Source organism: Lampetra fluviatilis, chromosome 54 (genome assembly GCF_964198595.1).
Source record: "Lampetra fluviatilis chromosome 54, kcLamFluv1.1, whole genome shotgun sequence".
In the NCBI taxonomy this organism is placed as follows: Eukaryota; Metazoa; Chordata; class Hyperoartia; order Petromyzontiformes; family Petromyzontidae; genus Lampetra; species Lampetra fluviatilis.
Window position 1 is genome coordinate 1,069,641 of NC_136328.1, and position 27,678 is coordinate 1,097,318.

The 27,678-nt window shown below is 56.7% G+C and overlaps 1 protein-coding gene across 1 annotated transcript; it reads left to right on the forward strand.

The window, feature by feature from the left end:
• The first annotated feature begins 413 nt into the window (after nt 1-413).
• On the forward strand, nt 414-27,169 carry LOC144949479 (cerebellin-1-like). The gene is made up of 4 exons (XM_078879398.1): nt 414-678; nt 8,696-9,318; nt 22,545-22,664; nt 26,410-27,169. Exons 2-4 carry the CDS (start codon nt 8,932-8,934, stop codon nt 26,605-26,607), a joined length of 705 nt encoding a protein of 234 aa, XP_078735524.1. The 5' UTR covers nt 414-678; nt 8,696-8,931; the 3' UTR covers nt 26,608-27,169.
• Nucleotides 27,170-27,678: the final 509 nt, after the last annotated feature.

Consider the following 27,678-nt stretch of genomic DNA (forward strand, 5'->3'; position numbering starts at 1 on the left):
CCGGGGGTGGTTCTGCCCGCACCACTTCCCTCGTCAGCCGTTCCGGCCTTAATAGGTGCTCGCTGACAGCCGCTTCCCCGAGACTCTGTTAAAGGCGTGCACGGAGGATCTCTGTTGACATGTATGCGCGCATGCTTACTCCCACTCATCGGCGACGAATGCTGAACCGCTTCCCCTAGGTCAACTCAGCCTTAACGAGTACCTAGAGCGGTGTGTAAAGATAAGCACTGCGGGAAGACAAAGGCGGACGGGCGTCGTGTCGGCCACCCACCCCACCGCGCGCCGTTCCGGTCTTAATAGGTGCTCGCGACCAGCACTCGCCCCAGCAACAGCGTGTCAAGGGCTGTAGGGTGACATCTCTACACAGTGCGCGCGCGCGTCATCTCACGGCTGCGTACACACTCGGCATCCGTACGTGTTGCTCCTCATGCAGCAGCAGCAGCAGCGGTGGCGGTGTGAGCACGGCGTGTTGGGCTAGTCCATTGCCTCGGCTCCCTATCCCCCGTATAAACACGCACACACACGCGCAGACACACACACGCGCGCAGATACACACGCACACGCAGACACGCACACACACACACGCAGGGGTAGGAGCGCAGCGCGACCGTGCGCTCAGAGATCGCCTCTCCTCCTCCTCCTCCACGCGGCGGATGGAGCCAAGCGCAGTGATGAGCGGTAAGCAGCATTTGGCTTCCACACGACATGGGCGGGCAAGCGATACGATTCAATCAAGTTCATAGAATATTCACACGGACTAAATTGAAATATCACCGCCGTAATCTCGCGTCGCAATTTTAATTTTTCTTTTTTTGCGTTTAAACTTTCATTTAGCAGGTTGCTAGAGCGTGTTAAATCACGCGGAGCGGTGGCGCAGTGGTTAGCGCACTGCCGCTGTGATGAACCCAGCGACATGCGTTCGGGGCTCGATGTCGCTCGCTGGTGCCAAGTTCATGACAAATCGGAACCGACCCCGGATCGCCGCCCGGTTTGACCAAGCCGCGCTGACCAGCGTGGTGAAGTATGGCCAACTCAGCCCGCTTCCCCTGGGGCGCACTCTACGCATCCAGCAGTGGATTGACGAAGGGTTGTAAATGATTCACATTGGTACTGTTTAGAGTGCCTCGTCGCTACAGCGGCGTTTACACTCGCTCGCTACTCCGCGCGCCACTGAAGCGTGGCGTGACGTGAGCCACGCGCGCGTGTAGCACACGTGTGTAACATGCGTGTGTGTAACACGCGTGTGTAGCACACGTGCCGCGTGCAATGGATGGAGCGCGGGTTTTGTCAAGCGCACAGGAGTGTGTCTAGGCGTGCGCGCTCTCTGCACGCTGCTTGTAGAACGTACAGCGATGCGCTTGTTTGTGATGCGCGAGTTGGCGGGGACTGTCGGTGTTGTGCAGCGCCCCGCGGCGAGCGGAGGCGCGCTGTGGTCAGCGCACTGCGCTACGAACTCAGCCACCAACATCAGTGACAAATATCTACACCGGTCCTGGGCCTCCCCTGGGTCGACTCAGCCTTAAATTAGTACGTGGAGCGGTGCGATGCGTAAACATTCGCACGAGGGAGACAAAGGCGGCAGGGCGTGGTGCTGGCCACCCCCCCCCCCTCGTGTGCCGTGGCGCACATTGACAGGTGCTCGCAAACAGCCCTTGCCCCTACAGTCTGTTAAAGGCTACACGGGGGATCTTTGTCTTCGCGTACTGCCCGTGCACTCTGGCGCGCGGAGAGTTTACGAGCCGAGAGGACACCGCGCATGCACGCGTGCGCGTACATTGTGGACATGCATTTGCGTAATGCTCACTCTGCGTTCAACTAATAAGGGCCATCGCCCGAAACGTCGACTATTATATATTTTAGTAATTTCAAGCCGACAACAGCGTTATTGGCGAGTGCTGCCGAGTTGTTTTTTGCGGCTGTGAGCCACTTGCTGGAGCAGCAGCAGCAGCGGCGGCATCGCCCAATGCGACCACGCCGCATGCTGCGGGGATGCGCGTGCGTGCACGCGACGTGGGGAGCGGTGGCGCAGCGGTTGGCGCTACGCTGCGCTATGAACCCGGCGGACCGAGTTCGATTCAGGCTCACGGCCAACAACACCACAGTGACGATTATTTGAACCGGTCCTGGTCGTCTCCTAGGTCGACTCAGCCTCAAATGAGCACCTTGTGCGGTGTGTCGTAAACATCGCTACTGGGGAGACAAAGGCGGTCGGGCGTGGTGCTGGCCACCCTCCCCCTCGTGTGCCGTGCCGGCCTTCAGAGGTGCTCGCTAACAGCACTTGCCCCAACCGTCTGTTAAGGCTATACTGGGGATCTTTGTCTTTGTATAAATGTCTACTCGTGCTGGTGCGTAAGTTAATGGATACACGCGTGTATGTACGTCGTGAACGAGCACATCAGCACATGCACGGCGCGGTGTGTAAACATGAGCACTGGTGAGACAAAGGCGGTCGGGCGCGGGGGGGTCTCTCCACCCCTCCCCCCTCCCCCCGCTGTGCGGAGCCGCGTTACAAGTCGACGCCGTCGCCGTGTGGAACTCGCCCCGCGGCGTGAAGACACCGATGGTGGTCTTGACACCGCAGGGAACCGCTCTGGTCGTCATCTCTGGGTCCGCATCATCGTATCCAGAACAGCTGGGGGTGGGGGGAGCGGTGGCGAAGTGGTTAGCACGCTGAGCCTGTGCGTGGTCTCATTTCGTGCGACAAGGTGACGTCAGCAACGTTCTATGCGGACATGGTGAAGTATGGTCAAACCTCGGCTACCATGACCGACTTGGCACGGGTTCTCTAAGGGCCGTGCGTTGTTACGTCGGAGAGGGCTCAACATCCCTGCGGCAGTGACACGCGGTGCCCCTTCAAGCCGGGGGATTTGGCCGGTATGGTCAAATAACCACATTCATCATCTTCTTGGTTCTTTCGGTAAAGTCACGTAGAAGGGAACTACATTCATTTAGACGCTGTCTCCCCGAGAGACCTGGTTTTCACCTGAGGACGGCTGCTTGCGTTGTGGCCGAAACGTCGTGAGAATTATTTTATTATGTTCTATTTTTATTATTTTATTACTTCCCTTCTACGTGACTTTACCGAAAGAACCAAGATGATGAATCCCTGCAGTCACGAAAGTTTTAAATCGAAACACGTTCATCATGTCGGGGGTCGGGGGGGGGCAGTGGTTATTGCACTGCGTTATGGAGCCTGAGTTCAACTCCTGGCCACGAATTAACGTTGGTGACGAGTGACGTCTGAAGCCGAACCGGCACGGGGACATTGGGAGGCCTTCATCCAGCAGTGGACTGACGTCGTGGTAATTAGTGCAGCTCCAGTCATCAAGAAAATCTGACAGTCACCGATCTGCGGTCGAAATTCTCAACCCGTTGGACCACGCGGTCACTCGGCTGCCACATTCGCATCTCCGATTTCGCACGGATGGATACGTCAGGCGCGACATAAGTTCAAGATGCATACACAGAGCGTCGGTCATTCGCCTATGGGTGGGGTCTATGTAAGTCCATGGGTGTCTTGGCAAATGTCAGAATTTCCACGTGTAAGTCTGTATCCCAAACCACGCGCAGACTGCATCGTAACGCCGCAGCCTACTGATCATTCGGTGAAGATCGTTCCCGATCTTCACCGGGCTCCTCGTGAAGCCGTCCACTGACTCACCAATATCGACGTGAGCACTTCGCCACGAGTGATCAAACCTCGCAGCCATAAGATTACCGTGTTTTCCAGCAGGTGTGAATTAACCTTGCCCCCTTAGCCAGGGAGACACTGGATATGCTGCATAATTAATTAACAGGCTGTGACACGGATACCGTGCAGGATAAACTTCGAATGTGCGCGCGTGGAACCTCGGGGACACATTGCGGCGACAAAGCGCGCTGGTGCACAACGCGAGACGAATGGCTTCCTCACGACAGAAGGCCACGAACAACACGGCGAGAGCCACGTGGCCTTACGAACACCGCCTTGGCTCGAGGCGTGGACGTGGGATCATCTGCCCGTGCATCGTGGCCCTATTCGTAACACGTCTATAGAGGAAAGGTCATTGACCGAAACGTCGCCTACGTAATTCTTTTCCTTTCACGGCAGTGCTGTTTATGAACGTGTTTAGCTATTGGTGACCTGGGGGAGGGCAGTTGAGAAGCCCCGTGACATGAACTCGAGATTCGCCCCGAGGCGACACTCGGTCCGCGGGCAATTCCACGGATGGCTTCAGGCGAGATTGTCTCTGCGGATGTGAATCCCGAGGTTCAACAACAAGCAAAAGAAACAGCGGAGAGAGAGAGAGAGCGAGAGAGAGGGGGTGGGGGGCCACACACACATAACTCTCATCTCCGAATCTAATAAAATATGTATACCGCCCGCCGTCCATTGCCGGATTAATTGCTCCAATTAGGGGGTCACGTGTGTGGCTCGGCCGCTCCGCGTGGCCCTGACTCGGGCGCAAAGATGAGCGCGCGCAACGCTCCATTGTTCAGCGCGGGGTTCATCCGCGCCCGAGCGTGCGTCTGGGTATGCACGCGTACGAGTGTGTCTGTGTGTGTGTGTGTGCGTGTGTCTGTGTGCGTGTGTCTGTGTGTGTGCTTCATAACGTACGTCTGTGTGTATGTGTGCTTTATTACGTGTGTGCGTGTGTCTGTGTGTGTGCTTCATAACGTACGTCTGTGTGTATGTGTGCTTTATTATTACGTGTGTGCTTTATTATTACGTGTGTGCGTGTGTCTGTGTGTGTGTGTGCTTTATTACGTGTGTGCGTGTGTCTGTGTGTGTGTGTGCTTTATTACGTGTGTGCGTGTGTCTGTGTGTGTGTGTGCGTGTGTCTGTGTGTGTGTGTGCGTGTGTGCGTGTGTCTGTGTGTGTGCTTCATAACGTACGTCTGTGTGTATGTGTGCTTTATTACGTGTGTGCGTGTGTCTGTGTGTGTGCTTCATAACGTACGTCTGTGTGTATGTGTGCTTTATTACGTGTGTGCGTGTGTCTGTGTGTGTGCTTCATAACGTACGTCTGTGTGTTTGTGTGCTTTATTACGTGTGTGCGTGTGTCTGTGTGTGTGCTTCATAACGTACGTCTGTGTGTATGTGTACGATTATCTGAACCGTTCCTGGGCCTGCCCTAGTTCGACTCAGCCTCAAATGAGTATCTAGTGCGGTGCGTGTAAATAGCGCCACTAGGGAGACAAAGGCGGCCGGGTGCGGTGTTGGCCACCCTCCCCCACGTGTGCTGTGCTGGCCTTCAAAGAACTCGCTTACAGCACTTGCCCCAAAAGTCTGTTCAGGCTATACTGGGGATCTTTGTCTGTGTACGTATGGATGTGTGTGTGTGTAGGAATCGTGTGCCCTGGATTACAGGCATCCACACGCGTATCCACCACACATGCCGTTATAACATCAAACGATCCAGGTTTTACATGACGCAGTCATCCCACGGAATATTCCCACAATACTCTGCAGCTTGCTGGGCCACAATGTCCCGCCATTCCATCTCCACGGAGGGGCGGCTCCCGGCGGCGAGGCCTCGACTCGCGCGCGCGCTTCCCCGGAGCGAGCGCGCAGACCACAGAGAGGGTCGCCAGAGTCGGGGATTCATCTCAGTCGGGGATTCATCTCAGCCGGAGCCGCCCGGGGTCGGGTCCCGGCTAGGAGGCACCTCGGGGACACGCTCCATGGGCAATGTGGCCCGGGCTGTTATTGTCTTCAATCTACGCACCCCCTTCCCCCACTGGCTACTACTGACTCAGGAGCGAGTCGCCTGTCCATGCGTTGCTGCGTTGCATGTACTGCATCGTCAGAATCAGAATAATTATTTGTACAGGAGGAGGAATCCGATGAGCTATGAAGCTCTTTTTCGCAGGTGCCCAGTAGGGGCCGGGTCTGAACGTTGCCAACAACAAACAGTACAACAACACGATCGGAGTGCAAAGAATGTTGAGATGTAATTAAATAACTTAAACAATATACAGATAAAGTGACACTTCATATAAATGTCGCTTCTTCTTTTCACGTGAAACTTCTAGCGGCCAAACAATCGGCATTTGTCATCACCTTCTTGAATGGGAGAGAAAAATGTCGCGGTCTCAACGATATGATCTGGATGTTGGTGCAACATTTAGTCGGTGTCTCTTAGCCATAGCTGGGCCCCACTCTCAGCCAAGGCAGCCACAGGTGGCCGTGCTCCCTGGAGGTTGGATTGTGCAGTAGAAGCAGTGTCCACCATGGACTGTGCAGCAGAAGCAGCGTCCACCATGGGCTGTGCAGCAGAAGCAGTGTCCACCATGGACTGTGCAGGAGATGCAGTGTCCACCACTGCCCCCACCAGTGTCGCAGTGCGTGCGTGTGGAGGAGTATTCACTCGCTTCAGTCGACTGTGCTAACTTGCTTCATTTTAGACACCCGGCACTCCGCTCGTTGTTGTGAGCGTCGCTCCTATGCCCTCCGTTGTTGCTGGAGGGCGACTGCCTCCAACTGGCCAGCAGCAGCAGCGTCCTTCACGAGCCTCCTCCACAGAGGCCGATCTTGACATCGCTAGTAACAGTCATTTGGCAAGCCCACTCAGCTCCACGTCCTCTTGTACTACGTCACTCCGTCTATTCTCTAGCCCGTGCCGCGCCCGTTTAGCCCCCTCTATACGGCTAAACAAACATACGCTGCTTGGGCATGCGGTGGCTGGGCATGCGGTGGCTGGGCATGCGGTGGCTGGGCATGCGGTGGCTGGGCATGCGGTGGCTGGGCATGCGGTGGCTGGGCATGCGGTGGCTGGGCATGCGGTGGCTGGGCATGCGGTGGCTGGGCATGAGGTGGCTGGGCATGCGGTGACTGGGCATGCGGTGGCTAGGCATGCGGTGACTGGGCATGCGGTGGCTGGGCATGCGGGCGACGCGACCCAGCCAACGCAGCCTCCATCGGCTGCGGGAGGAGCTCGCCGAGTGGGGGGGACTGTGTCCAGATCGCGTCCCCTTTCGTAGCGATATTTTCGGATTCCACGCGGGGGGCAGTAGAGTAAGTAGGTTATGACATCCTGTTTGGGTGCGCTGCGCGCAATGTGCGTTTCGTGGGTTTGCATCCGGCCGTGCCGGCAATTAATCCCGGTACAGAAAACAGCGCGCGTGTTATGCTGTGTAATGACTTAGAGCTCCCTGTTGACCGGCGTGAGAGGAGAGAGAGAGAAGGGGGCTGATATCGCAATAATAATAATGAACACGTGTAGATCGCGGCGGTGGTGTCGCGCGCGAGGATTTAAGGAAAGAATTAAAACGGCGCTGGCGTATTTACTGCTAAATAATTTATATCTCGACGCAATTTACGGTGGCTGCCAGCGCGGGCTCCTCTGGGCGCGCTATGCGAGTCCATAAACGCGGGGCGCCGATGCACTCGACATCGACCCGTTCCTCCTCTGTCACCCGCTCCGAGCCTTGCGTGCTCGGCCTCGCAGGCAGATGCGTTTGTTTTATCACGCGCGTTATTTACGCGCGCACGGGAACGCCGACGACGTCTTTGTCACCGTTTGGCGGCGGCTGGTTGAGATTCGACTTTGGCTGCCGGTGGGTTGGGCCGACGGATCTTGTTCCTGCTGCGGGGATGCCCACGCCGCGGCGCTACAGTGGGTTCGGCGGCATCCGCTGGACTTGCACTCAATTCAGATGGCGTAGATTCGAACTCTCGACTTGGTTCATACTCTTCGTTTTTTCGGTAAAGTCACGTAGGTAAAAAATTAAATTAAAATTAATAAAAATAAAATAATGAAAAATCACGACGTTTCACAGCCAGATTTGCCGTGACGGTCCCACCTGATGACGGAGACTTGTGTTGCCTCCGAAACGTCGTGATTTTTTTTATTTAATTTTTATTAATTTTAATTTCAGGTTTTTATTTGTATCTCCCTCCTCCCCACCCCGCCCAACGCCCCTGTGTACACCCAGCACTATGCATGTATACACCTGCAAGTCGCGAGCAAGTGGTGTGTGGTGGGGTAAAGCGTGGGTACTCCTTACGCTTTCGGCGTGGACGAGGAGGTGAAATGACCGTCGGGAGGGACACTTCGCTTGAGCTCCTCTAGTGGAGACCCTTCTGCCAGCAGTGGTGTGAAGCGGGAAATTGCAGGCCTGCGCCTCTACCTCTACTCTGCGTTATTACTCCAGGCCAGTGGTTCTCCTTAGCCCCCTTTGCGTGCACCCCCAGGGGTTGCGAGATGCCCCTTCTGGGGGTGCGGGACACGGCCAGATTTGTTTAGAAGGTAATTAATCGAAAACGCAATGTCAGCACGGGCACGTTCGTAACAACGACTTTGTTTCATCAAACCCCGATGCATTTATTGACATTATTAAAATAAAAACAATTACGTTTGAGAAACCAAATGGGTGCAAGGCTGCAGTGAAGGCGAAGAGCAACTGCTCTGGATGTTCGTCACGAGTCACGTCCGTGGCGTTCCACCCCCTTTGTGAACCCGTCGCTGGATGCAAGGCCACCACAACGCCATGTCGTTGTGGTGGCCTTGCTCGATCATACTTCACCAAACTGGCCAGTGGCGGGTTGCTGGGGAGAGAGCTTCTGGCATCTCTCGCTGCGACAGTTCGCCATGGCTGGGAAGCAAACTCGAGTGGTGGCCGAGTGAACGCTACGCGTACAGTGTCATCGTTGTTATTATTATTATTTATTCATTATTCCTACTAACAACGCGGCATTGCCTCCTTTCTCGCAGCGAGCCACCGGTGAGGGAGGAGAGCAAAGGAGCTGCGGTGCCGTGCGGGAGAGGAGGAGGCGGAGGCGGCGGCGGCGACGGCGCGGGGAGAAGAATCCGCCGCGATTCCTCCAGCGGACCCCACGGGCCCCTCCAGGCCCCGCTCGTCCTCACCGCCCTCCCCAGCGGCCCGAACCACCGCCACCACCAGCACCACCAGCACCACCACCACCAGCACCATCACCAGCACCACCACCATGGCACCGCCACACCGCCAGGTGCGCTCTGGGGCGACGCGCCACCTCTCCGCGGGAGCGCCTCTCCATCCTAATCCACCACCACCGCCGCCGCAGCTGCTGCTGCTGTTGTCGCTGTCCATCGCCGTGGTCCTGGCGCCGCTGTTGCCGTCGGCGCTGGCCCAGAACGACACGGAGCCCATCGTGCTGGAGGGCAAGTGCCTCGTGGTGTGCGACTCCAACCCCTCGGCCGACTCGGCGGAGGCGCCGTCGCCCTTCTCGGGGCCCTCGTCGCTGGGATTCTCGGTGCGCTCGGGCGGCGCCAAAGTGGCGTTCTCGGTGGTGCGCAGCACCAACCACGAGCCGCCCGAGATGAGCAACCGCACCAGGGTCATCTACTTCGACCAGGTGACCACCACGACTATCACGACGATCACGACGATCACGATGATGCCGATGCTGCTGCGTTGTACGGTGGCGGCAGGTGGGGGTGGAAGGAGGCCTCCGGCGTGAACTTTGGTCAAAGGGATTTCTTGCGCACATGAGCCAATTCCACTGCGAGTAAAGTTGAATGTTGGTGGTGGTGTTGGTGGTGTTGTTGTTGGTGGTGTTGTTGGTGGTGGTGTTGGTGGTGTTGTTGGTGGTGGTGTTGGTGGTGTTGGTGGTGGTGTTGGTGTTGTTGGTGGTGGTGTTGGTGGTGGTGTTGGTGGTGTTGGTGGTGGTGTTGGTGTTGTTGGTGGTGTTGTTGGTGGTGGTGTTGGTTTTGGTGGTGTTGTTGGTGGTGTTGTTGGTGGTGTTGTTGGTGGTGGTGTTGTTGGTGGTGTTGGTTTTGGTGGTGTTGTTGGTGGTGGTGTTGTTGGTGGTGTTGTTGGTGGTGTTGGTTTTGGTGGTGTTGTTGGTGGTGTTGTTGGTGGTGTTGTTGGTTGTGGTGTTGTTGGTGGTGTTGTTGGTGGTGTTGGTGGTGTTGTTGTGGAGAGAGTGGAGAGTTTTCCATACCTGGGCAGTGTGCTTATGACCGGCTCCAGTTTAACAGCAGAGGTCTCACTCCGAATCAGTCGAGCGGTAATATCTTTTCATTGGTTGGGTAACGCTGCGTGGAAGCTACCTGGTCTGTCGCTCCGCACGAAGCGTGAGGTCTTCTCGGCCACAGTCATTCCCTCCCTGCTCTATGCTTGCAAAACGTGGACCCCCCTAATGGAGCATCTTCGCCGGTTAGAAACATTTAGGCTGGCCTGCCTACGATCCATCCTGGGTTTAACCAGGCTGGATTGTGTGAGGATCTCACAAATCCTTGAAAGATCTGGGCATAGTTCCATCGGTGAGCTCCTCCGGGAGGCAAGGCTGCGTTGGCTGGGTCATGTAGCCCGCATGCCCAGCCACCGCATGCCTAAACAGCTTTTGTTCGGCCGGATGGAGGGGGCTAAACGGGCGCGGCACGGGCGAGAGAAGAGATGGAGTGATGTGGTACAGGAGAACGTGGAGCTGAGTGGACTTACCGATGACTGGTACCAGCGGTGTCAAGATCGGCCTCTGTGGAGGAGGCTCGTGAAGGACGCTACTGGGCAGTTGGAGGCAGTTGCCCTCCAACGCTCACAACAACGAGCGGAGCGCCTGTGGCTAAAGCACAGCAAGTTGGCACAGTAGGGGGCACAGGTGGTGCATCAGCCAGTCATCTCGGTCATCTCGGTCAGTCGACCCGTGGCACCTGGGTCTGCCCCGTGACCTCCTGCCAGCGGGCGTTCGACACTTCACGTGGCCTCAAGGTGCACGTGGCCTGGCACAAGCGTCGTGGTGACGTCACCGCCACTTAGTGGCGAATGGCGGTTGTTGTTGTTGGTGTTGTTGTTGTTGGTGTTGTTGTTGGTGTTGCGAGTAGAGCCCTGACGCTGCACCACGTGGGTGGGGGGCTTACGAACGTCGGTGTCGCGGGGTCTTTAACGTTCCACTTTGCAGCCGCAGTCACCCTCTGGGAGACACAAGTCGAAACATCGATTGTCCTGCCCGGCAAAGAGCGCTCAGGCATTGGTGCTCATCTCCCGTTTACAGCCCTGCACAGCCAGTGGTGGGAATTCCACGTTACCATGGCGGGAGGAAGCCTCTCCATAGGATAACCACTGTCGCCCTCCCCGCGAAGTGGTACTCGTTTTATTGTCCCCGGAGTGTGGTGGGATGATGTGCTGACTCAACCCCCTCCAACCCCCCTCCCTTCTGGTTGCGAGTTCTCCTCTGGCGCGCCACGTGGCGGCCGGTCGCGAAGCGTCACTTGTAGACACACGTGATGAAGAGCCGCTGAGCGGAACGAGACGCGAGTCACCGCTGTAGACTCCCGCTGCTGCTGCTGCTTCTGATGTGGCGCTCAGCCCCCTCCCCCGTGTGTACGCCAGAGGTCGCAAACGGGTTTTGATTCCTTACCCGTACCCGTACCCGGCCGCACCAGGGTCGCAAACGGGTACCCGTACTCGGCCGTACCCGTACCCTACCCGTACCCGGCGGGGTACGGGTAGGGTACGGGTATCGGGTACCTGATTGCGACCTCTGGGATGAAGCCATGTTGCAGGCGCGGGTGGGTTGATTCTAGGAACTTGAATTGTGAGAAGAGACAAGACGTTGGGAAATGAGTGACTCACGGCCTACCCGTACCCGGCCGCACCAGGGTCGCAAACGGGTACCCGTACCCGGCCGGGTGCGGGTAGCCGGGTATCGGGTAGGGTACGGGTATCGGGTACCCGGTTGCGACCTCTGGTGTACGCGCGAATTCCGCGACGGCCATCATTTGATCGTAGTCCACTTTAGCATTTGTTTTATCCCAGCTCCCTCCAACTGCATTAGGCAGCTTGTGCATCGCGAGTAGAGGGGGATGTTGCGGCAGGTGAGTCAGCGTGCGTGCGCGTCGCCACCACGATGTGCGGCTACAGTGCACGCATATTGCTTGCAGTTGTCCATGCGGATTTAAAGCCGGGTTTGGGTTGAAGTTCAGAGGTTATGAAATGGCTTGTTGGGGGACAGGGGTCAGAGGCGAGGCCTCATTAGTGGATATAGGTCAGTGGGTTGCGTCGTTAGAATGGCACTGTTTCAATGACGCCAGTTTGCCAATAACAGCGACGCGTCTGTGGCCTGTGTACACATCGCGTGGCTATTCGAGACGAATAGACAACGTTGGAGACATCTCCCGTGGTGAACTATGATTTTGTTTCAGACCATATCTCCTCGTACAATATTAACGAAGTATCAACAACCACAACCTCAAACGCGTGGGCCCTGGAGGCCGTTATTGTGGTTCGGCATTGATTTTGTTTCAGATCTCAAGACTCAAATGTGTGGAGGGCATCTTCGCATTGCTGGCGACTGCCTCATGACGCTGTTTGCAGCTACGAGCTGGGGGTGGGTGGGGGACAGGCAGACGGAGACTCCCCAGACACTCACTCAATGTCGCTGTTGGCCATCAGCCCTGCGGGGGAGGCCGCGCTCACGTCCCCGTGTCGAGACCCGCGTGGGTGAGGCCGTCACGTGGTGCTGCCGCTCGTTGTCTGAGAGATGACAACGACGTCGTGCAAGGCTCAACGCGACCGCCTGCATGTTGCGCAAGGTGGGGGGCTCGTCACGAGCTGTCGTGTTCAGCTTGGTGTCCTTCCCACCGTCCCCCCCCCCCCGATTAGCACGGTTTGGCTACGTACGGTGCGTAAGAAGTTCGACACACACACTGAGTACGTACATCCAGCCTTGTTGAGAGCGTGTCTTGCTGGGTCCCGACCCCAGCTGTGGGCTGTAGCCAGGCTGTGCCACGCATCGCGCGGGTCCCTCTGTCCAGGGGTCTCCTCTGTGCCCAGGAGGGTTCGTCTCTGTGCCCAGAGGTCTCCCCTGTGCCCAGATGGGTCCCTGTGTCCAGGAGGGGTCCCTGTGCCCAGGGGTCATCCCTCTGTCCAGGAGGGGTCCATGTGCCCAGGAGGGGTCCCTGTGCCCAGGGGTCGTCCCAGCTGTGTGGTTCCACTCATGGCATCTCTGGCCGAGGTCGACGTTGAAACGAGAAAACGTGGTGGACGATGACAACGCGAGTGGATGTTTGGCTCGGGGTAGCGTCAGCCAAGGCGAGCCACGCGGTTCGCTGGAGGCGTATGAACGTTCGGATTTGTCCTCACACGTATTTCAGGAGCAGCACGGAAGCTGACGGGAAGTTGTTGTGATGAGCAAGTTCTCGTTGCTCTTTATTGGGTCTCCAGGATTTTTAGGAGAACCTTGAAACATCTGACCGGTGTTAGATTGGCTAAAATCCTGAAGAGCAACACACAGAGCACGTGCACACACACGTCTAGACACACACAGACCACGTGCACACACGTCTAGACACATACAGGTCACGTGTACACACACGTCTAGACACACAGACCTCGTGTACACACACGTCTAGACACACAGACCTCGTGTACACACACGTCTAGACACACGTCTTGACACACGGGGCTAATGCACTGACGCTCTTCGCCATGGGGCTGATGCGAAGCATTAAAAACCTTTTTGTCATTTCTCTACGGTCGCTGGCAGTGGGGCGAGTCGAGATCAAGGATGAGCTCAGGGGGCCCTGCAGGGCACGCTTCGTGCTCGGCTTTCAACACGCGCTCGTGGAAATTGCAGAGTCTAGGCCACAGCAGAGACAATTCGATCCACAGCTGGGCACGACCGAGATTGGGTTTGATGCAAGGCCCGTGGAGATTCCGCGGCATGTAAAGCGAGAGCCCCGTGGATGCAAATTCGTTTGTCTCGTCCGGCAGCAGCGCCGCTCGTGCCAGGCGAGACCGCGTGGGCTAATGGTGGGACGGGAAGCCTACGGGGCCGTGAGATGTCCCTCCGTACGACTGAACTCGCTGGCACGGCGCCTTGTTGGTGTTGACATCAACACAGTTCTTCGTCGGGGTTTGTGTGTGTGTCTGTGTGTGTCTCAAGGTGCACTTGGCCTGGCACAAGCATCGTGGTGACGTCACCGCCACTTAGTGGCGAATGGCGGTTGTTGTTGTTGTGTCTGTGTCAGTCGACCCGTGGCACCTGGGTCTGCCCCGTGACCTCCTGCCAGCGGGCGTTCGACACTTCACGTGGCCTCAAGGTGCACATGGCCTGGCACAAGCGTCGTGGTGACGTCACCGCCACTTAGTGGCGAATGGCGGTTGTTGTTTGTGTACGTGTGTGTGTTGTTTTTGTTGTTGCTGTTGGTGCATTTTCACTGAAATCCCGCAGCGGCGAAATTTCTGTCCCCAGCCACTGTCGGCATGAAGCAAAATACAAAAATAAAACATCTCGCCAAAGTTGCTGAAACGCAGGAAGCGCCTCACCCCCAACACAGCCAATGACAATTTTCGCTTATCTCGCCACTTTTGGCTGGGACGATTGGGTCTCGAAGGTTACGACTCGGTCGGTTTTCGCGCAGCCCCAAAAGCAACACCCTGACAATAACCAACCACTCGCTCATCCACCTCTGCCCAGTCGACTGCTGTAGCAAGCGAGGGTTGCAACCCTGTAGCAAGCAAGGGTTGCAACCCTGTAGCAAGCGAGGGTTGCAACCCTGCCCTGGGGCGTTTCTTGTTCTTCCCCCGACTGAGATCCACCCACCAGCCTGGCACATCTTCGGTGGACGTCAAAGTGTCCAGGGGTCTCGTGTTTGTTCTGTTTGTTTCGAGTTGCGTGATCAACAACTTTCTCAAGACGAGACTCTGTAATGACCGTGGCCATTTAGAGACGTCGTTGTCAGCGTTGGCACGTGTCTCTCGGTGCTGCACGTCGGTGTCCGTAGTTTGGGCACATTTATGATTTTATTCGAACCAGTTTACAAAAAGAGCTATAAAATAGGAGATGTATTATTTATTTATACCCTCCCCCCCCCCCACGAGATTCCCCCAAATACAGAAGTCAAACTCCGCCCGTGGACTTGCTGCGTTCGCGCGTCTGCGACGCTCAACGTTGACCCGATCGGTGCGTCGCTTGCCACGGGCTGGCGGCCTCATCGATGCCGCAAGGTGCGGAGTGCTGGGGGTGGTGGCGGCGAGGGGGCTGATCCACCCACAACGATTGTCAGCCCCCTTCATGAAGCGCTCAGAGTCGGGGCTTTTGCTCGCAGCCGTGCTGCTGAACTTGCCGGCTGTTAGGCGCGAGGAGTCTGTCTTGGAGATGGGGGTCCTGCTGTGACGCGATGCCGGCTTCGCTTGGCCTACTCCCTCTGAACAACGCCACGGGGCCTTGAACGCCCACCCCACCCCCGGTGAAGCGGACAGCGCACGCGTTCGTGGTTAAGGCGTCCGCAGTGTTGGCCAGGGTGGCCGCCAGGCGGAACCGCAATCCTCTGGCTACGGCGAGGCCGCGTCACAGCCCCCGATGGGGATTTTAACTGGAAACCTTCAGAGTGTGAGTCGGGTCCGAGTCCAGTTCGCTGACCACCGCCGTGCCGCGCGGCTGGATCCGCAGCGCTGACGAAGCTCTCCGTGCTCACATCTACCCCGCGCCTCTCTCCTCGCCTGTGCACGCGATGCTCTTTTCTTCGCTGGAATTCATCACCATTGCGGATCGCGTCCCCAGGAGCCGGGTGCCTGCAAGTAGAATTAATGAGCGCGAGTGGAGTTGTTTCAAGGTTGCCGCGCTCCATCGGGACGAGATGCGCGCGCCTTCGAGCGCACCTCACGCGCACTCGCGCGCGTCCCACGCCTCCGAGTTTCACGACAAGGAGCATTCCCACCATCTCTGCAAATGTAGCACGAAGGGAGATGATTGTAGGGATGCGTAAAAAAAAGTTGATTAGAATCCCATCGAGGTACTTGAGTCTTCTCCCAACCGCAAGTGTTGTCACCCCCGATGTGACCTCGACGTGGCGTCGTGACGGGTAACGTGGCCCACGGGGCAGCAGCGTCTCTCCCCGTCAGGGGACGGCTCGCGAAGTGACCGCAGATTGGGGGGTGTGGGGGGGGCAGCCCTTCCCTGCCCAGCTGCGCACACGACGGTGATGCTCGTCGCATGGCGATGTTCGTGAATGCTCACCGCCACGTGGGATGACATCGCTCCACGTGCCGCGGTCAGACAATGGATGGCGCACACGGTCCAGGCGGCAGCCACAACGTAGCCACGGGTGTAGCGAGACCACATCATGCGTGGCACACGTTGACATTGTGGTGTTGTATTACTTACGACATGAAGCACCGACGTCGTCGTTTTAAATCACGTTCTCGTTAACTTTACTCGTGAATTGCTCCGCCCATGTGTCGATCCAACTGACTGTTTGGTCTCATCAGTGCTGTGGTTAACCACCACACTGCAGGACACAGCAACGCACTCACTCACCCACTCACCCACCCAACTACACACTCAACCAACGACTCACTCACCCACTGACGTACTCACCCACCTACCCACTCACTAAACCACTCACATAACCACTCACTCACCCACTCACCCACCCACCCACCTACTCACCCACCCACCCACTCTTCCAACGACTCACTCACGTACTCACCCACCTACCCACTCACTAAACCATTCACATAACCACTAAATCACCCACCCACTCACGTACCCACCCACCCACTCATCCAAACAATCACTCACCCACTCACGCACCCACCTCCCCACTCATCCACATACTCACTCACCCACCAACTTACCCACCCACCCACCCACTCATCCACCACCACCACCACAACAACAACCGCCATTCGCCATTAAGTGGCGGTGACGTCACCACGACGCTTGTGCCAGGCTATGTTCACGTTCATCCACCTACTCACCCACGCACACACCCACTCACCCACCCACCTACCTACTCATCCACCCACTCACTCAAAAACGCACGCACCCATTCACTCACCCACTCACCCACTCACCCACCCACCCACCCACGCACCCACCCACGCACCCACTCACCCACTCACCCACTCACCCAACCACGCACGCACCCACCTACCCACTCACTCAACCACACACGCATCTATGCACTCACTCACCCACTCACTCACCCACCCACCCACCCACCACTTACCCACCCACCCACGCACCCACTCACCCACCCACCCACTCACTCACTCACCCACCCACCTACGAACCCACCCACTCACCCACCCACCCACACCCACCCACAACCACTCACTCCCCCACCTACCTACTCATCCACCCAGTCACTTAAAAATGCACGCATCTATTCACTCACCCACTCACTCATACACTCACTCACCCACTTACCCACCCACCCACCCACCACTTACACACCTACCCACTCACGCACCCACTCACCCGCTCACCCACTCACTCACTCACCCACCCACCCACGCACCCACCCACTCACCCACCCACACCCACCCACACCCACTCACCCACCCACCTACCTACTCATCCACCCAGTCACTTAAAAATGCACGCATCTATTCACTCACCCACTCACTCATACACTCACTCACTCACTTATCCACCCACCCACCTACTCACCCACCCACTCACTCACCCACCCACCCACGCACTCACCCACCCACTCACTCACTCACTCACCCACCCACCCACCACACTGCACGTCTGCCACCGCTCCATCCCTCCCACTGCTCCACTGCGACGTCACCTCGCGTTGTTGCTTCTTTCTCAAGTTCCACGACCTCTTGGCTCAACTGCAGCAACGTCAGCTCGCAAGCAGCGTACCCTCAACATTGGGCTCCCTGGGCCCTGTACTCAGCAACCGTTTCATTTTATTTACATTTTACGCAGCGTTATCGACAAACGTGCTGAGTTGTGTGTGTTTTTGCAGCTCTGCCAACGAAGCGTCGCCCAATAATTCACTTTAATTCCGAAGCCGAATGGTTGGTGTTTGAGGCTGCGAGGGACAGTCCAGGAAGATTATGTTGACTTTGTATTCCGGCGGGAGAAAAAAATGTTCGGCCAGATGATGGCGATGATGTCGGCTGTTGACTTGTCAAGAGCTGTGCGATCTGGCAAGTAGGATGGCCACGGTGACCTCTTGACCTCGGTGTGTGTCGTGTCTTTGATATTCTTGGTTCAAAAACGAGACGCCGTGGCTTACACACGTGCGATCCGGAGATGTTAACCGCCTCGCCTGGTGCACAGGAGGCCGTGGGTTCGATCCAGACCCTGACGCCTGCTGCTGCTGTATATTTGGAGTTTGCGTGTCTCTCTCCCCGTGGTCGCGTGGAGTTTTCTCCGGGATTCTCCGGTTTTTCCCTCCACGTTAAGAATCAACAAGCCGTGTTTCGAGTATTTGGCTGATATATATTTCCACGTCATGGCAAGTCAACTTCGCCGGGCCATCATTTGTGGCCAGCTCGCTTTTGTTTAAGAGCTATTATACCTCGGTGGGCCTTACCTGGTCAAATAAAAAGATTTGAGTTTTAGGGTTGATGGACCAAGCGACGATTTACAATGCGTGTGATGCACTCGGCTCAGTGGCAGTGCTGCAAATAGGTTTGCCAAACCTCCTGAACGGATTGTCACCCCCCTACCCCCGCCAGTGTAAGTTGGTACGCAGCTGGCTGCGTGTGGGGGGGGTAAAGTGTGGGTACTCCTACCTCTTCCAACGCCAACACGTCTCTCTTGCCAGCCTGGGAAAGGAGGCCAAACACCCCTTAGAAGGAGGGTTCTGCAACTACTTAGTGTGTATGCTGTTTACATGATAATCTAATTATTACAAAAAAAGGTAATGCTTGTTCTTTTAAACTTTCCATAGAATCATATTAATGAAGCATACGTGGGGGTATTATATATTTAATAATACTATATAAATATGTATTGTTCTATACCTGGTTAGCGCGCTGCGCTATGAATCCGGCAACCAAAATTAGATTCCCACTCATGGCCACCAACACCAGTGACGATTATCTGAACCGGCCCTGGGCCTCCCCTAGGTCGACTCAGCTTCAAATAAGTACCTGGTGCGGTGTGTAAACATCGCCACTGGGGAGACAAAGGCGGCCGGGCCACCCACCTTTTCGTGTGCCGTGCCCGCCTTCATAGGTGCTCGCTAACAGCACTTGCCCATAAAGCACGCGCAGGCTATACGGGGGATCTTTGTCTTTGTTTATTTGTGAACCAGCTGTGAGACTCAGCCACGGCCAAGTGGTGTTTCGAGCTATTCTCGGGTTTCCCCTGGGGTCGACTCAACCTTCAGAGACATTAATGGGACATTGCTTTTTGTATCGCATAGCTTATATTCTGCACAACGCTAATGATTTCTGGAGCGTATAATACAATTTTTGAGTCAAACTTTGACCGATATCTTAAAGGTTCCCTGCCTATAACATTTGGCAGTTCACCAAAATCGATCCGACTCCGCTGATGAGATACTCGATCGATACCGATCCAAGAGTTTGCTTGTCCTGAATCAATGCTGCTGTGATGCACTCCCAGAAGGCGATGGGTTGAGTAAAAACGACTTGAAATTTGCTTTAATGAGAGAGACAAATGGATGAATGAGGTGTATTGTCTGCTTATTAATTTTGCTATAATCTGGATTAAATTCAAACCCATTTGTGGCCGGATTTGTCCGGTTGCAATTAGTCCACAGCGGTTTTTGTACAAATTAATTCGGGTCAATCCTGCGACTGATAGACATTGGCGATGAATCTCATCACGTACAGATTTACCGTCTTCTATTAATTATAAGACGCGCTCCCCCGTCCCCTCTCTCCTCCTCCCCCCTCCCCTCCCTCCCCTCTCTCCCCATCTCTCTCCCACTATATTTTGAGCAAAATTTGGCGGTGCCTTTTTATAATCCTGAAGACGTCTCTCTCCCGATTCTAAAACAGCGCGATCGTGATCATCTTCCGCAAGGCGGCTGGGCGTAGTACGGCACCGTATTCTCCAGATTATAAAACGACACTTCAGTATTATTATTTTAATCAAAACGTAACCTCCAAAACATTCGGGTGCGTCTCACTTTGCGTGCGTGCCTCGTGCGCCTCGAAACACGATTTAAAAACCATCCGGCTCCCTCCGCGAAACTCGTCCTCTGGGAACCTTCACTGGGCGGATTTCCCACGTGGGTAACGCTCATCTATTCACGTGAAAATTGGGTCTCGAGTCAATTGCAAATTAGGGACAGATATATTCATCATGACTGTCAATGCAACCGCGGCCACCTGGGACACGCGGCGGTGCAACTTGCTTGAATATTTTTTGTGAAACATCGCACCAGTGCACTGCGGTTTTTGGCGAATTCCGCGAGTTGTTTTGTCCATGACGCTGTGACACGGAAATGTATTGGCGTTCATCTTCTTGGTTCTTTCGGTAAAGTCACGTAGAATGGAAATAATAAAATAATAAAAATAGAACATAATAAAATAATTCTCACGACGTTTCGGCCACAACGCAAGCAGCCGTCCTCAGGTGGAGAGCAGGTCTGTCGAGAAGACAGCGTTTGAATGAGTCTCATTCAGACTCTGTCTTCTCGACAGTCTCATTCAGACGCTGTCTTCTCGACAGACCTGCTCTGCACCTGAGGACGGCTGCTTGCGTTGTGGCCGAAACGTCGTGAGAATTATTTTATTATGTTTTATTTTTATTACTTTATTATTTCCATTCTACGTGACTTTACCGAAAGAACCAAGAAGATGAATCCCTGCAGTCACGAAAGAAGCTTTACATCGAAATTTAAGGTATTGGCGTTGTGTGCGGCAGTCGCAACGATGGCTTTGCTCGCGCGCTCGATGGCAAGATGTGGCAGCGCGCAAGTTGCTGACCCCCTACGAATCGCCACTTGTCCGTGCGTGCGTTTCCCCTGATAGGCGGTGTCCTCGATGTGCACTGTCAGTAGAAACCGCGGGGCAATGTGACGGTGATATCGACCCCAACGTCTTCTTCACTCGATTACCTTTAGCTGCAAGCCGTGGGGGGGGGGGGGGGGGGGGGGTGGGGGGGCAAAGGGGAACCAACGCGAGGCACGGAGTGGTGCTCGTAGCGACGCTGAGAGGCAGAGAGAAGGGCGCGCAGGGTGACGGCGCCCGTTACACCGTGGGGAATACTGGGCTCGGGCAGGACACGGCGCGGCCTGGGGGTGACGTCATGGGGGTCACGTCATGGGGGGTGACGTTCTGGGGGGTGACGTCATGGGGGGTGACGTCATGGGGGGGTGACGTTCTGGGGGGTGACGTCTTGGGAGGTGACGTTCAGGGGGTGACGTTCTGGGGGATGACGTCTTGGGGGATTACGTCATGGGGGGTGACGTTCTGGGGGGTGACGTCCTGGGGGATGGCGTCATGGGGGGTGACGTCCTGGGGGTGACGTCCTGGGGGTGACGTCCTGTGGGGTGACGGGACCCATGGGAGCAGGTCATGTCCTGGGAGGTGCCAGGTGGACAGTGACGTGGCAGGACCGTGAGAGATGGTGGCAGATTGGGGGAGGCCTTCATCCAGCAGTGGATTAACCACGGCCGATGATGATGACGATGATAAGTGAGTGCCCGTTAAGGCGCGAGATCGTGGGGTGTTCCAGGCTGGCCCAGCGGGCTGATACCCAAGCGGAGTGGACAGGGTCGAGATCCCGGACACGAATCCAGGCAGCCGCCCGTGACGAGCGCGTGCTGGACATTCGGAGTGCCGCGAGTTGAGGAGGAGGAGGAGGGCGGATGGCTCAGGTCGAGTCGGAGCGCTCAGATGGTGGGACCTGGGCAGGTGCCCGTGGCCAGAACATGGTCTCGTAGCAGGGTGTGGATGTGGCGCCTCTGCAGCGAAGGTTGGTGGGTCACACACAGGTCCCGCCAGACTCTCTTCCTGTGCGTGTGGAGCAGGAGCGGTGCCCTGGCTCGCCGGGAGAATGCGGCACAGCGGACGGATGTTTCCTGTCCCTTCTGTGTGGGATAGAGTGGCGCTGCCCCCTCCCCCCTCACACGCGTGGGTTTACTTCAGATGCGCCGGTTTCCTCCCACATTGGACGCCGGTGGTGTGGTGGTGGTGGGCTCGCTGATGAGCCGTGTGTCGTGGAAGCCGGATGGTGGTGTGGTGGTGGTCTCGCTGATGAGTTGCGTGTCGTGGAAGCCGGATGGTGGTGTGGTGGTGGTCTCGCTGATGAGCCGTGTGTTGTGGAAGCCGGGTGGTGTCGTGGTGGTGGGTTCGCTGATGAGCTGTGTGTCGTGGAAGCCCGAATAGACTGTCGGGAGAACTATTGTCTGTGTGTGTGCTGTGTGTGTGTGTGCTGTGTGTGTGCTGTGTGTGTGTGTGCTGTGTGTGTGTGCTGTGTGTGTGTGTGCTGTGTGTGTGCTGTGTGTGTGTGTGCTGTGTGTGTGCTGTGTGTGTGTGTGCTGTGTGTGTGTGTGCTGTGTGTGTGCTGTGTGTGTGCTGTGTGTGTGCTGTGTGTGTGTGTGCTGTGTGTGTGCTGTGTGTGTGTGCTGTGTGTGTGCTGTGTGTGTGCTGTGTGTGTGCTGTGTGTGTGCTGTGTGTGTGCTGTGTGTGTGCTGTGTGTGTGTGTGTGCTGTGTGTGTGTGTGCTGTGTGTGTGCTGTGTGTGTGTGTGTGCTGTGTGCTGTGTGTGTGCTGTGTGTGTGCTGTGTGTGTGCTGTGTGTGTGCTGTGTGTGTGCTGTGTGTGTGTGTGCTGTGTGTGTGCTGTGTGTGTGCTGTGTGTGTGTGTGCTGTGTGTGTGCTGTGTGTGCTGTGCGTGCACCGCGTGCGGCGCAGATCCTCGTGAACATGGGCAACAGCTTCGACGTGGAGTCAGGCACCTTCTCCGCGCCGCGCAAGGGCGTCTACAGCTTCAGCTTCCACGTGGTCAAGGTGTACAACAGGCAGACCATCGAGGTGTCCGCGACGCGTCCACACAGCCACCACGCGCTGGGCTTTAAGCCCCTCCCCTCTCTCGACCCCGCCCACTTCTCGATAACCACGCCCACCCCCCACGGCACCAACACCACGCCCGACCCCCTTTGTCTCCCCCCAGTCGCGATGTTCACACACTGCAGCAGGTACTCGCTTGAGGCTGAGTCGACGTAGGGGAGGCCCAGGACCGGTTCAGATAATCGTCACTGACGGTGTTGGTGGCCGTGAGCGGGAATCGAATTGTATTTGGTTGCCAGGTTCGTGGTGCAGTGTGCTAACCGCTGCACGACCGCTCCCCGCTGATCCACACGATTCATTTGTGCTGTCGGTGGCCGGGTGGCTAAAGCAGCTCATAATGCCCTCGTCGGGAGACGTGGCACTAAGAACGCTGAGGTCCTGGGTTCGAGTCTAGGACGCGGCCACCCGTTCGGTGGAGTTAGTTGATGTGTGCGTGGCCACCAACCCCGTCCTGATTCAAAATCGATGTTTGGTCCGGATCGCCGCTTGGGTAGAATTCCAAATGTGTGTCGTACACCCTACACCACGGGACACGCACGAATCAATACCGCAGTGGCGGTGATGATGGTGGTGATGGTGGTGATGGCGGTGATGATGGTGATGGTGGTGATGGTAGTTGCTGGTGGTGATGGTGGTGATGGTGGTGATGGCGGTGATGGTAGTTGGTGGTGTTGATGGTGGTGATGGTGGTGGTGGTGATGGTGGTGATGGTAGTTGGTGGTGTTGATGGTGGTGATGGTGGTGGTGGTGATGGTGGTGATGGTAGTTGCTGGTGGTGATGGTGGTGATGGTGGTGATGGTGGTGATGGCGGTGATAGTAGTTGGTGGTGTTGATGGTGGTGATGGTGGTGGTGGTGATGGTAGTTGGTGGTGGTGATGGTGGTGATGGTGGTGATGGTCATTGTGCTGTTGGTGTAGTTGGTGGTGGTGATGGTGGTGATGGTAGTTGGTGGTGGTGATGTTGTCACGGAATACGTTAGCCACAATTTATGTCTTCGTCCAGAAAGGAATGTTCAATAATCGCCCTAGAAACCATTACTTCGTAATATTAGTTCATATTCGGAATATTTGTACCCCCATATTTATTCTGAAAAATTCAATATTCATTTCGCATATAAATATATTCTCATGCAAGTTCAAATACAAGGTTCATGGAAGCCCACGCTCCAAACTGATTTGTCGACAGAGCAGCTTAGTTTGCTTTGAGCAGTTTTAGTTGTCTGGTCCCAACGTTGTCTGGACGAGTGGCAGTCCCGCGTGAAACCCCTTGGACATCACGCGGTTCGCTCACGTGGGAGCGTCCAACATGAAATCCTCCCCCTCACCGCTGTCCGCTCAGCAGTCACAACATTTGCCCGTGACAGCGAGTCGATCGGCGGCAGGCCACGTGTGTTGCTGGCGGGGTGGCTAACTCCGAGGCCTCTGGCCAGCCTGGAAGATTCGGCCACGATCGCCTCTCCTCGGCCACTTCCATCAGCAGGGGTGTCAACAGGCAATTGCAGGGCTGTACCTTTATTACGGATATTCTGAGAATATAAGTAAACCCTCACTGGTTAGGTAATATGGGCAAATGGTATGTTAGGTAAATACGTTAAAATGCATGTGGTGTGAATTCTAGTTTTAAAATTGGGTATTTAAAACTGTAAATACATTCTAAAAACATGTTTTATTTTTAAATTAAGTTTTATTTGGTGAGTGGCAGTCAGCTGCTTTGCAAGAAAGACCTTATACGAGAAGTTACATCGTTAGCATACAGAACAACACGTAATTACTAACAGAACAACAACAACACTCATTAAAACAACATTTAAACTTAAGATATGCGCTTCAACATTGGAAGGTGTACAGTTAGGGGCAACGACACTTTTCATGGCACAAGTAACAACAACAACAGCGGCAACAACAACAACAACAAAATAAATACGAATACAAATCTCTATGGGGACCCTTTGTTTGCCAGTATCAATGGTATGTACGGTGAACTTCGTTCGCACCGTACGTAGCGAGCCGCGCTCATCGGAGATGATGATGATGCCTTGTGCAGTCGTCGGTGTCTTCGATGCGGTGTTTGACCAAGTTAACGCCGCCTGTATTCTTACCGGGTAGGCTGGAGCCGAATGGTTTATTTTAGTTTCCCCCATCGAGAACGTGTCTTTGTGTGTGTCTGTTGAACTTCCATGGGGAGCGGTGGTGCAGCGATTAGCGCTACGCTGCGATACGAACCTGGCGACTCGGGTTCGATTCCCGCTCACGGCCAACACCGGTGACGATTATCTGAACCAGTCCTGGGCCTCCCCTAGGTCGACTCAGTCTCAAATGAGTACCTGGTGCGATGTGTGAGCATTTCCACTTGGGAGACAAAGGCGGCCGGGCGTGGTGCTGGCCACCCACCCCCCTCGTGCGCCGTGCCGGTCTTCAAAGGTGCTCGCTAACAGCACTTGCCCCAACAGTCTGTTAAGGTTACACGGGGGATCTTTGTCTTTGTGTGCCAATTGGGAGGCGCGAGAGAGCGACCAGTGGCCACACGGCCGCGCCTGACGAACGCGCGGCGCTGTGTGGGTTGCTGTGTGTGTGCCCACCCTCACCCACCCCCACCCACCCTCACCCACCCCCACCCACCCTCACCCACCCACCCCCACCCACCCTCACCCACCCTCACCCACCCACCCCCACCCACCACCACCCACCACCACCCACCCTCACCCACCACCACCACCAACGCACCCTCACCCATCTACCCTCACCCACCCACCCTCACCCACCCACACCCACCCCCACCCACCCTCACCCACCCACCCACCCACCCCTAACCACCCTTACCCACCCACCCTCACCCACCCCCACCCACCCTCACCCACCCTCACCCGCCCATCCTTACCCACCCTCACCCACCCACCCACCCACCCACCCACCCTGACCCACCCTCACCCACCCACCCACCCACCCTCACCCACCCACCCCCACCCACCCTCACCCACCCTCACCCACACCCACCCACCCTCACCCACCCACCCACACACAACCACCCACCCTCACCCACCCACCCACCCACCCCTACCCACCACCACCCACGCACCCTCACCCACCACCACCACCCACCCACCCTCACCCACCCTCACCCACCCACCACCACCACCACCCACCCTCACCCACCCTCACCCACCCACCACCACCACCCACGCACCCTCACCCACCCTCACCCACCCACCACCACCCACGCACCCTCACCCACCCTCACCCACCCACCACCACCACCCACGCACCCTCACCCACCCACCACCACCACCACCCACGCACCCCCACACAACCACCCACCCTCACCCACCCACCCACCCACCCCTACCCACCACCACCCACGCACCCTCACCCACCCACCACCACCACCACCATCACCCACCCACCACCACCACCACCCACGCACCCTCACCCACCCTCACCCACCCACCACCACCACCCACGCACCCTCACCCACCCACCCACCCCTACCCACCACCACCCACGCACCCTCACCCACCACCACCACCCACGCACCCTCACCCACCCACCCACCCCTACCCACCACCACCCACGCACCCTCACCCACCACCACCACCCACGCACCCTCACCCACCCTCACCCACCCACCACCACCACCACCCACGCACCCTCACCCACCCTCACCCACCCACCACCACCACCCACGCACCCTCACCCACCCTTCACGACAAAGGTGGCGCTCGTGATGAACGGCTGGGCGGTGATCTCGGCCTTCGCCGGAGACCAGGACGTGACCAGAGAGGCGGCGAGCAACGGGGTCCTCCTCTCCATGGACAAGGGCCACCGCGTGCACCTCAAGCTGGAGCGGGGCACGCTCACGGGCGGGTGGAAGTTCTCCACCTTCTCCGGGTTCCTCGTCTTCCCGCTGTGATGCGGACCCCGCACGCGAGCAGCAGCAGCAGCAGCAGGAGGAGGAGGACGTGGAGGAGGAGGAGGTGGAGGAGGAGGATGAGAGAGAAGACGTCCATTGGGCTGAGGGGCAGTGGCTCGTGGTTGGGATTGCGATCACGTAGTGGCAGCAGTGACGATGGAAGCGTTTTATGAATTGCCCATTAAATATTCAGCGTGTACATAATTGCGTGCTGTGTTAGGAGCCCTCAGCAGTGCCCACAGACGCACGCACACGCATGTCAACGCGCGTGCGGTCACGATGCAGACATCCACAATTACACGCGTGTGCGCACACGTAGGCACACAATACATGCGAGCAACAGACAAAGGTCCCCCGTATAGCCTTGACAGGCTGTTGGGGCAAGTGCTGTTCGCGAGCACCTATGAAAGCCGGCACGGTACTCGAGGGGTGGGTGGCCAGTACTACGCCCGGCCGCCTTTGTCTCCCCCAACGCCGATGTTCAAGGATATTCAAGGACACAAACAACTTAGCCGTAGAGCTCATCGGAAGAAGTGCTTGTGACATTCAACACTGACAAGGCACACAGACACAATGGTGGTGGTGGTCGTGGTGGTGGTCGTGGTGGTGGTCGTGGTGGTGGTGATGGTCGTGGTGGTGGTGGTGGTCGTGGTGGTCGTGGTGGTGGTGGTGGTCGTGATGGTGGTCGTGGTGGTGGTCGTGGTGGTGGTCGTGGTGGTGGTCGTGGTGGTGGTCGTGGTTGGTGGTCGTGGTGGTGGTGGTCGTGGTGGTGGTCGTGGTGGTGGTCGTGGTGGTGGTCGTGGTGGTGGTCGTGGTGGTGGTCGTGGTGGTGGTCGTGGTGGTGGTCGTGGTGGTGGTGTTAGCGGCGAGCGCAGCTGCGCCACGAAGCACGGCGACTCGGGGTTCGATTCCCGCTCGCGGGCAACACCTGTGACGATTATCTGAACCGGTCATGGGGCCCTCCCTTAGGTCGACTCAGCGTCAAATGAGTACCTGGTGCGGTGTCGTAAACGTCGCCACTGGGTGAGACAAAGGCGACCGGGCGCGGTGTTGGCCACCCGACCCCTCGTG

Bases quoted from the DNA above. Each gene is read 5' to 3' on its own strand.
- LOC144949479 (XM_078879398.1), top strand. From the start codon at position 8,932: ATGGCACCGCCACACCGCCAGGTGCGCTCTGGGGCGACGCGCCACCTC. The intron at 9,319-22,544 runs GTGACCACCACG...CGTGCGGCGCAG, and splicing joins GGGTCATCTACTTCGACCAG to ATCCTCGTGAACATGGGCAA. The intron at 22,665-26,409 runs GTGTCCGCGACG...TTCACGACAAAG, and splicing joins ACAACAGGCAGACCATCGAG to GTGGCGCTCGTGATGAACGG.